Below are 11248 nucleotides of genomic sequence, written 5' to 3'. Positions count from 1 at the left end.
CAGTATTTTGAGCTATATTCCACACATACTTTGCAATTGCTGCCTCATTCTATACTAAGCAATCCATTACTCCTAATCCTTTACATTTTGCCTGCAGACTATATCCACGCAATCAATGGAGCTTTATTAATCTGTTCCTTCCTATCCCACAAGAAGTTTATACATATTGCAGTTAACCTTTTAAGCACAGATTTAGGAAGGATAAATATTGATGACCAGTATGTATGGACATGCAATAGAACTGAATTAATTAGCTGCACTCTTCCAGCATATGACAAATTCCTCGAACTCCATACCCTTATTCTAGCAGTCATCTTGTCAATTAAAATTTCACAATCCAAACTTGACAACTTCTTTGCTGAAATTGGAACCCCCAAATACCTAAATGGCAATGCCCCTTTCTGATATCCAGTTGCCTCACATAAGTCTTCTAGTTCTTGTTTTGGCATATTGGCACTGAAAATATTGGATTTTCCTGCATTAGTGGTCAATCCTGATGCATTTGTAAAAGACTGCAACCCTCTTAACATCAACATTATTGATTGACAATTGCCTTTAGAGAATAGCAAAATTTCATTTGCAAAACATAAGTGGTTCAGTTTTATCCCCCTGCACTTCGTATGATACCCAAACTCCCTCATATCAACAACTTTATTCAAGATTCTGGTTAGATACTCCATACAAATTACAAATATCAAGGGTAAAATGGGATCCCCCTGTCTTAAGCCTCTTTTTCCTGCTATGCTCCCATGTAATCCTCCATTGATAACAATACTATATTTGGTAGTAGTTATACAAGCCATAGTCCATTTTATGAATCTCTAAGGGAAATTCATTGAATGAAGTATTTCTTCCACAAACGACCATTCTACACTATCATATGCTTTTCTCAAATCAATCTTGATTAAGCAACTCTGAGTATTGTTCTTCCTTTTGTATAATATTACCAGATCTTGACATATCAGAACATTTTGAACTATTTTTCTTCCTGCTATGAATGCACTCTGATTTGTTGAAATCAGTGTAGGTAGTATCACTCTCAGCCTTTTACATAACATCTTAGATATCACCTTATATATTGTATTACATCCTGCAATAGGCCTGTAATCACCCATACTTGTAGCATGAGAACTCTTTAGAATAATGGTGATCACTATATGATTCAGTACTTTTAACATCTCCCCTTTTCTAAAGAATTCCATTATAACATCTACTATATCTTTCCCTACCACCTCCCAGCTATCCTTAAAAAACTTGCTTCCATAACCATCTGGACCTGGTGATTTATCTCCATTGATTGCCCACAATGTTGTTTTAACCTCCTTTTCTGTAAACTTTTCCTCTAACATGCTCCTTTGTATTTCTATAACTATTGGTCCTTGTTGTATCATACTACTATTGACATGCTCCCTTTCCTTGTTGGTGGTACCCAAAAAATTTGTGTAGAAATCAATAAAGGACTTTGTAATTTCATCCATCTTAGTTCTGTTAACTCCCTCTACATCTATAATAGAGAAAATCCTGTTCATATTCCTTCTTGCTTTCATCATGCTGTGAAAATACTTGGTGTTTAAGTCCCCTTGTTCCAGCCACTGCACTTTACTTTTCTATCTCAAGAATTGACTTCAACCTTTTAGTCTTTCTGATTAATCTTTCTTCTTCCTTATGTAATTCCGGATTAAGAAGCACTTGTTGCAACCTTTGTTGACATTGCAGTAATTCTTCATGTGCTTGATCAACTTTCTTCTCTATTTGACTGAATTTATCTTTGTTAAGCTGCCTTAATTTCCCCTTCAGATTGTTTAATTTCCCACTAGCTCATACATTTTAGTCACATTCTTGTTTGTTTTCCAGCCTTGCTTCACTATCTCTTTATAGTTTGATGTTATGCTCCACATATTAAAATATTTGAACATATGCTGCTTTTTTTGATCTTCTGCCCATCTGATTTTTGTAGGACAGTAATCAAAGGTCCCTTCATTCCTGTAGAATACCTCTGAATCTGGCAATGCTAATATCCATTCATTATTGATCAACACCCTATCAATCCTACTATATACTCTATCAGCTCCTCCCTGCTTATTATTTCATGTATAAAATGCCCATGAAAACTTCATATCCTGTAGTGTACAGTCTGCCACACATTGCTTGAAGTCTCTTATTTCTGCCATTGTAACTGGACTCCCAATCCTTTCTTCTTTATGTAGGACACAATTGAAATCTCCCATGACTGCCCAAGGTTCATCCATATGCTCATGTATCTCCTTGATATCCTCCCATAATTTTCTTCTTAATGCAGCATCATTGAAAGCATAAACCATTGTTATTGAGAACTTCTTTCCATTTCCTCTATGATGTACTCTACAGTGGATTAATTGTTCTGTGACTTTGTATATGCTTATGTCATATACCAAAGGCTTCCATAAGATCCATATTCTACCTCCTTTATGATGACTTAAATTCGTACTATAGCACCATCCATTACATAGGTTAAGAGTAGCCTTTTGAGCTTTAGCTCTCTTAACCTTAGTTTCCAAGAGGCCAAATAATTCAACCTGGGAATTATGCATAAACAAATAGATTTCCTTCTGCTTATCTGGACTATTTAGCCCCCCGGTATTCCAAAAATCAATTTTATCCATGCTTTGGTGGGCTTCCCCCACCCTTGTCATCTACAACCCCCCTTTTTCCTACATTACCATTCTCCATTGTTGCCATCTGTTGCCCTGTCTGACTTGTACTTGCCACTTCTTCAGTTTGTTGCTTTTCTAGTGTAGCAAATGCATTTCTTATCTTCAATGGTACATCTTGCACCACCACTGCTTTTCTCACATATTTCCCCACTCTATATCCATGATTTTGAATTGGATTCTTTCCCATTTCTGGTTGCTTGTTAGTCCCCTGCTTTTTCTATTTTTGTTGCTCTACTCCCATTTGTGGTGCTTGATCCTTCTGAATCTCTTTCCCTTCTTTCTGTTGAACAACCTGCTTCTGTACTATCATTTCTTGTTATTTCTCATTCTTCTCTTTTTCCTCCTGAATAAATTTCCTACATTCATATATATCATGTCCATAGTTCCTGCATTTTTCACACAAACCAGGTTTTCATTCATAGTGGATTGCCTGTTCTATTATTTTTCCTGCCTTATTCTCAAATCTTATGCTTGACGGGTATTGGTGATTCAATTTCATTTCAACTAGCACTCTTGCATATGTTAATCTATCCTTATTTGTAGTAGCTGCATTTGCCTTTAGAGGCTTTCCAATCAGCCCAACTATTTTTGTAAGAGCCGTTTGCCCCCAGTATTTGATGTCTAGCCCTACCAATCTCATCCAAATAGGAATGTTCTCCATTTGCTCCTTTGTGATCTCCATATCTGGCTTCCATGGCTTCACAATTACTGGTTTCCTGTCAAACATTTGCACGCCTTCTTCCACTGCTTTTCTTCTACTTTCAACACTATGAAATCTCACAAGGAATACCCCTCTGTTTAGTTGTGCTACCTTGTCAATCCCCAGAGCTCCCCAAATTCTCCTGAAATATCCATCAATTACTACTTGCGGTGGATTAGACCCTAGAATATAGCATACAACTGTTGTTGTCCAGTAATTCACCTCATCCTTAATGTCCGCCATTGTTATTTTCACATTCTGTTCAGTAGATTCCGTGATTAGATCTAACCCTTCCTCTATCGGTATTGTACCCACAATATTACTCCACGTTTTAGTGCTTGAATCTAGGGCTTCAGTCAAACCTGTACTTTTGCTCACCATATGTTCCTCTTCGACTCGATCTGCCCATGACGCCCTGCTCACCACTGGAGTTTCATCGCTATTCCCTCCCTGTGGTATGGTAGGATTTGAGATCTGATTGATATCCAAAGGTATAATTCCTTGGATCGCATTGATACTTTCACTTTCTTCGCATATTCCGATTGTGGAACTCCCATGCACACTGAATTTGTTGTCTGACTTCCTTGGATCTTCTAACCTCCGCCTCTATTCCTCGATTTTCTCACCATTTCAGCTGTCGCTGAGAGAGAATCGCATTCTAGAGAGAGAAAGTCAAACTCATCTCTTGAGTTTTTTTTTGTAATATATAATGGTATTTTTACCAACATTGAATTTTTTGTTTGTTTTTATTATAACTTTACTATTTGCAAAGAAAAATACAGAAAAGAACAACTAGTTTTTGGATTTATCTACTTCCTCCGGTCCATAATAAGTGATCTTTTGTTCTTTTTATTTTGGTCCAAAATAAGTGTCCTTTTATATAATCAAGAAGGAATTTAATTTAATTTTTTTTAAAATTTGCCCTTATTTACATATCTCAACGTGTCAAGGTACGTAATAATTAATTAAGGGTAATTTCGTGAAAATATATTTTTTTCTCTAGCATTTCAATTTTGAAGGAGCCATTTGGAGGTGTCGGGGATAGTTAGAGAGAATACTGTAGTTTTCTAGTGTGAACTCATTCTAATTTAACTTATATACATTGAAATGTAAAATGAATTTACTCATCAGCATAATTTAACTTGGCGTCGTTGATTGGTTGTCTTATTATCCGGATTTTTTGAGTTATTAATTATATTTTTTATGGACAGTTAGTGGAATAATTTTTAGTGACATGATAAATTGGAAAATTCATTACACTGCAATATATAAAAGTTGAACTCACGTTCTTTGCCTTATCATCAAGTTCTTAACTTCTTCTGCTATTTTGGAACTACAATTGACATATGACTCTACTGACTACTGGCTTGTCTTCTTTTATGATTCATCTATCTATTATTATTGATGAAACAATTAGTGAAATATAATAATTGAAAATTGTCCAAGTTGGGTTTCTCAATATTATTCTGAGTAGAGCATACACTTTCATGTCAATCAAATAGATATTTCCCTTTGCTCAAAACAAATATTTGGCTAACAAGTGATTAATATTTTTTTACAAGGATAATGTACAAAGAAAGTTGGTTGACATTTTTAAAATCCCTTTTGATTTCTTGTGACAGATTGTTTTTGTACGAATATCAAACTCAATAGCCAATGTAGAAGAAAAAAATTAGAATTAAAGGACACATATCTTTGGCTATATTATCACTAGGACCTTATCACTATGACATGTATATTCACTTCACAACAACAAAACCGAACAAGAATAATTTGATTAAAAAAGACAGCTCTTATTAGTTACTGATTAGTTATTGGGCATCACAACATTTTTCAATGAGCAAAATAATATCCACATATTCTCTTCTTAGCAAGTCTAGTCATGATGTGATATTTTTTACCACAACAATTTGGAAGAGTAAAAATATGGAAGAATTAACCCAAATAGCCACCCAAATAATCTCTTAAACTGAAAATAGCCGACAGATGTATAATCCATGTATACTGGCTAGAAAAGGTAAATATTGAATCTGGCTGGCTATTTGTGTAACAATCCCAAAAATATAACTATGGTAAATGTAATCTAGCCCTAGCAAGTTTTAGGACTTGCTGAAAATGATGGGCCGTATCTGGTGGATGGGCCTCAATTATGGGCCTCTCCGGCAACACCCACCGTCCGTCGGGAGTCCTCACCATGCCTTTGTTCTCATCTTGCCACCACAACGGCGGCACGCCATAGTCCTCCTTCAAGAAACTAGAATCCTTGTTGACAAGCGCGATATCCCTCCCCGTGGCGGAGCAAAACGCGCGGTCCTTCCCGTGGTAGCCATCGACGAGGTGTAAATGGGCCTCAAGATTATGTGCACAGCCCAAATCATTATTGGGCTTTAGAAAAGGAGAATGATGATGGTCCAATGCTAATTCCACCCCAACATGAGCATAACTCCAAGGAAATGAAACAATCTCTTCCAATTGTTTTTGGAATTGAAATTTCTCATTTGTAATAATTCCAGGCACAGTTGGCACTCTATCATGCACATTTATCACTCTCAAAACCCTAATTCCTAGCTCTTCACATCTTTGTTTAAATTTAAGATTTCCAACCCTAGGGCCAGCAAATGAAAAAACAGTAATTGGAATTCTTTTAATTATAGACTTACCATTATGTAAAATGTTCAACTTCATCTCAGCTATATCATAAGCACTTAACAAAGCCAATGCTGCACCAAGACTATGCCCTGTAATTGTAATACTCACCTCTTCACCTTCATACTTTTCGATTAATCGATTAATCTCAGCTAAGATTTGTTCACGAGCCGAAAATGAACAATAGTGACAACTATTTTCTTTCTGAGTGTACAAATCGAAGAACCCTGACTCGATCTTGATGTTAGGATCATCACGAAAATGAGCCGGGTGCAAAATATCCTTGAGGTCATGGAGCCATTCTAGGTACGTGACCGTGCCACGCCATGCAACAACAATGTCACGACGCCCTAGGCGCTTAATTTCTACGGGATCTGTGGCTACGGCTACATATCCCATCCAATTCGCGTGTTGACTCCAAACCATACTATCTTTCGACTTTTGAAAGAAATTTGGCAAATTAATATTTGAAGTTGCATACAAATATCTCCTCATTTCATACCCTTTTTTCACCATGTTGAGCTTCTCAAAGAAATGTGATGGTTGATATTTGCAAGTACCACAATACTTAGAGTGAGGATCATAGTCAAATGAGTCATAACAAGATTGTGCAAATTCACCATACCTAATGATTTCTTTTCTTAGATTAGAGTTCATAGGGTCAAGTAAACCTTCCCAATTTTTCAACCCTTGGATTTCTCTCCACATTTCATAAAGGGGTTTTTTCTCTTCTTCGTATTGTTGGATTGTAGTATTCTTAGGTGCTAAAATAGAAGGAGATGAAGGTCTCAAAGAAAGATCGCTAGACAATTTTGGTGAAGTTATTTTGCTTGAGAAAGAGAGGTTTTTAGCTTTGAATGTCTTACAATATAATGGAAAAACTTCTCGAAAAGTATGGTTTCTTTTGTGTTTGGGATTGGTGAGAGATAATTGAAAGGAAGCCATGAGAATTTGGAATCTTATTTTTCTTGAGTTGTGTTTGTTATCATATAAAATAAGCTTGTTATAAGGAGAAGTACCAGAGGCTTTCTTTTTATTTCCACACATTTGTATAATTAAATTGGAGTATGGAGAATTGCTTAAAAGGTACTAAGAGAATAGAGACATCCAACTACCAACACTAATGCATGATTGTACGTTGCAATACATGCCGCATCTTAATTAGATTGTAGGAAAATACTTGGGATATTACAACGAAGGAAAATAATTTGTGGAAACGGGGAAAAAAACTTGTTTGGTAGGAAATGAAGGTACTACCTACCTATACCTGCATGGTCGTGGCATAGTGATTAATTAAATGAGTTCGAATCTTAGAGATTAGGCTTCAAATTTTAGTAGAGATAACAATATTAAGTGATTATTTTCATCTGCCTAACTTGTGGTGAACAAAATTATTCGATACCTGGATTTGTGGAAAGTAGTAGATATTTGGTGGAACAGTAAAGATGCATGCGAAGGCGGGCCCGCTAGCACCATCTGCATTAAAAAGAAATTGTGATGAGAGATAGAAGATATTCAGTGAAATAGTCGAAGAGATGTTCAAGCGAAATATTCAAAGTGTACTCAAGCTGAGCGGAACACCATCCTAATAAAAAAATCAATAAAGATAGCAAATACCCGATTGAATAATTGACGTACGCGCAAACTTGCTTCAAAACCACTTGCATGCATGTGATCATTACTACCTCTATGCATTAAAAGATTATTACTCTAGTGTATAGTGTTGTTCATTTAATTTTATTGACTGGCTACCACTTAGTTATTGATAAGTAGATACGGTACACTTTTGATCTTTGACTGTTTGATACTTCCAGTGATATAACATATTTTGTTATTAGTTCATTTAAAAAATAATATTTTTTTATTTTATTCATTTAACCTTAATAATTTTTTATAGCTACACAAATATAGTAAAATGTTTAATAAAACCTCAAGTTTCAAATATCGTGTAATCATACAAATATTCTAGTATATTTAAAATTACAAGTTTCAAAAGTTTTTTCACCTTTAAATTCTATGTCAAATCTAGCTATATATATCACATAAATGTAAATTGGACAGAGTGACATATAAGTTGAACCGTGAAATTAACCCTACCCAGGGGCGGATTCAGTTCAATAGCTACGGGTTCCCATGAACCCAGTAACTTTGTTTATAACTTGTATTTGTATTGAAAAATCCATTAAATATATATATGAATATTTAGCTTGGAACCTAGTCGGTTCATCCAGTTAGTATTTTATATTAACTCAAGACTTTTATAGGAATCCATAAACCTAAAATCCTGGATCCGCCTCTGATCCTAGCTAGCGCATTAATTTGACTTTAAGACAAGCCTTACGAGAGACATGTTCCACGTGCTACACTCGAGAAAATACTCACAATTTTGGCCCCTACATTTCTAAGTACTTGAAAAATGGTGTTGAGCGAGTTGATGAAAGTAGCAATAAACGTGAAACGAGAATTTGTTTGCTCTAGTATCATAATATATTTTGTAGTACCTTTCTAATAATAAAACTAAAAATTATACTGTTCGAAAGAACACGTTTATTATTTGTTTGGTATCAGTTTTGGTCGTCAACAGCTTTTAGTTTGCATTTTAAGCCAATTTAATTTGTCTGTTATTGGACTTTGCTCATTTTCGGGTCCCCCAATTTGCGCATTAATAACCTGCAATCACGTAAAATTACGTTATATGAGACCATATTATGGTAGTGCAATTCTTCTGCTTCCACGTGTGGTAGGCTACTGACACAAAAAATTTCTTATCATATTTGGTTTTCCTATTTATTAAAGGAAAGGGCAATATAATTACCTTAATTGAGTTTTCCTTTTTGTAGAAGGAAATTATAATTCTCCTATACGTGGCTAGTCCTTTTTCTTGTAGGAAAAAGTTTGGAGTTCTATAAATTGAAGATCCGTCCTTCTCATTCAGTAGCATCCACAATGTAGCCATAGGAGCTTGAGAGTAGTGTTTAGGGAGAGAACTTTACGGGACAAGTGTTAGTGTGTCACTTGTGTTTGTCTCTTCGTGAGGTTGTTCTCTCAATATTTTGTACTCTCTTTTTATATAGTGGATTGCTCATCTCCGCGGTGGACGTAGGTCAGTTGACCGAACCACGTTAAATATTTGTGTTTCTTTTGATATATTTCTCTTTTGTTGTATGATTTATCGTCGCTCAAGGTTTGCTTAGATAGCTTCTGTATGACACCTGATTTTTACGGTCCTAACAAGTGGTATCAGAGCGAGGTTCAAGACAGGTTCATCTTGGCGGGTTCAGTTCTAGCCGCAACATATTTGACGATAATCGTAATTTTTGTCTGAGAAATTTGACCGGTGTGCTAGCACGTTGAGACAAACTTTGTGGTAGAGATTTGGAGATGCAACCTGTTGAAGGCTATGTGAAGAAGGTGGATCAAATTTATTTTGTCAGAAAATTCCGGCCAAGGGGGATAATTGTTAGGTGTTTGCCATAATTTTCTTACCATATTTGGTTTTCCTATTTGTTGAAGGAAAGGGCAATATAATTACCTTAATTGGGTTTTCCTCTTTGTAGAAGGAAATTATAATTCTCCTATACTTGGCTAGTCCTTTTTCTTGTAGGAAAAGGTTTGGACTTCTATAAATTGAGGATCCGTCCTTCTCATTCAGCAGCATCCACAATGTAGCCATAGGGGCTTGAGAGTAGTGTTTAGGGGGAGAACTTTACGGGACAAGTATTAGTGTGTCACTTGTGTTTGCCTCTTCGTCAAGTTGTTCTCTCGATATTTTATACTCTTTTTTATATAGTGGATTGCTCATCTCCGTTGTGGATTTAGGTCAGTTGACCGAACCACGTTAAATGTTTGTGTCTCTTTTGATATATTTCTTTTTATTGTATAATTTATCGTCGCTCAAGATTTATTTTATTAGCTTCCGTATGACACCTGATTTTTATGGTCCTAACAATTGTGACTTCCTACCTTTCTAACTCTCCTCTATTTTCTAGTCTCTTTATTTTTCTAAGTTTCTACTCAGATTGACGACACTTGTCATGGCTAAAAATCAAGACATATAATTTAATTGACTAAAATAAAGTCCTAATTATGATTAAAGTATTTAATTCTTTCTTTTATCAATTCCCAAACTTCATATAATCCCTCTCTCTTCGCGTCAAAATACATCTGCTCAAGGCAACACCGAAAATCATATGTCAAAAATCAGTAAAAAAACACAACAAGTGAAAAAATAAAAAATAAGACAGCAAGTTGTGGAACTTCATTTTTTTTTTTTGGAAATAATTGACCAATTCTTGTCAGGTTCTTCTTTATGCATTTCAATTCCTTAGAAATTAGATACTTGTTTGTGCGTTTCTTGCTGTGGCTATTCAGCAATTATTGAGTTAAAATTTGTATAAAATGTGTTTATGCAATTTACTATTTTTGGTGTGGGAAGAAAGGACTTTGATATTTGAATTTCCTAACTGAAGTTTTTGGTGTGGAATTTCGAAACTGAACAATACTGGGGTTGAGAAAAATAGTTGGGAATGGATAAAAGAACGAATTAAATACTTTAATCATGGAGAAATTATTTTTTTATTTTTACTTTATTAGTAGTTGTTTTTCTATGACTTTCCACTCAGCAAATACAGTATAAAATTCCCCAATTGTCACAGATTTGAAATCCTTGCTTTCAAGAAAAACAAAGAAGAAACCAAAGTTTTGAAAAAGTAAAGAGAAATAGCAACAAAGAAGACAGCATGTGCAACGAAGAAGAGAAATGGCAATCCCTCCCTCCCTCGCTCTCTCTCAAAAATAATAATCCCATTTTTTTTTTACTTAATATAGTGGTGGAGACTGGAGCCAAGAATTTTACTAACAAGCGTCAAAATATAAGAAGTAAGCAATTAAAGAACCTAAAGGGAATCTTCATGATAATTTTTTTTATATTCTTATACTTAATAGGCTTCTGGACATAAAAATTATACTTTAAAAAAAAGTAGTTTGGAGTTAAGTTCAAAATTGATATTTGAAATTTGATATTATGATTGGACATGCATTTCATTTAAAAAAATATTGCAGTTTTATGAGTAGGAAAAAAAAATTTCGAAAAACTTTGAAAAAGTGTCAAAATCACTTTTTGGTTTTTGAAAAACTCATTTTCAAAAAGTCTTCAAAAACTTACACAACTTCATGGATAATATGTTTTTGAAAAAAATATCCGGAAAAA

The 11248-nt window shown here is 34.9% G+C and overlaps 3 protein-coding genes across 3 annotated transcripts; all 3 read right to left on the bottom strand.

Moving 5' to 3' along the window:
* Positions 1 to 1599: 1599 nt before the first annotated feature.
* On the bottom strand, positions 1600 to 2321 carry LOC138881844 (uncharacterized). Its single transcript, XM_070162129.1, has 3 exons — positions 2132 to 2321; positions 1836 to 2011; positions 1600 to 1791 (listed from the first exon to the last, which is right to left on the bottom strand). Exons 1-3 carry the CDS (start codon positions 2319 to 2321, stop codon positions 1600 to 1602), a joined length of 558 nt encoding a protein of 185 aa, XP_070018230.1.
* A 784-nt stretch (positions 2322 to 3105) lies between these two features.
* LOC138881843 (uncharacterized) lies at positions 3106 to 3774 on the bottom strand. Its single transcript, XM_070162128.1, has one exon. The coding sequence runs from the start codon at positions 3772 to 3774 to the stop codon at positions 3106 to 3108; it is 669 nt and encodes a 222-aa protein (XP_070018229.1).
* Positions 3775 to 5165: 1391 nt separating this feature from the next.
* LOC104246929 (phospholipase A1-Igamma3, chloroplastic) lies at positions 5166 to 7069 on the bottom strand. The gene has a single exon (XM_009802842.2). It carries the CDS (start codon positions 6982 to 6984, stop codon positions 5461 to 5463), a length of 1524 nt encoding a protein of 507 aa, XP_009801144.1. The 5' UTR covers positions 6985 to 7069; the 3' UTR covers positions 5166 to 5460.
* Positions 7070 to 11248: the final 4179 nt, after the last annotated feature.

The sequence above is a fragment of the Nicotiana sylvestris genome, chromosome 11 (assembly GCF_000393655.2).
Source record: "Nicotiana sylvestris chromosome 11, ASM39365v2, whole genome shotgun sequence".
NCBI lineage: Eukaryota > Viridiplantae > Streptophyta > Magnoliopsida > Solanales > Solanaceae > Nicotiana > Nicotiana sylvestris.
This window is presented reverse-complemented; position numbering and strand designations above follow the sequence as displayed.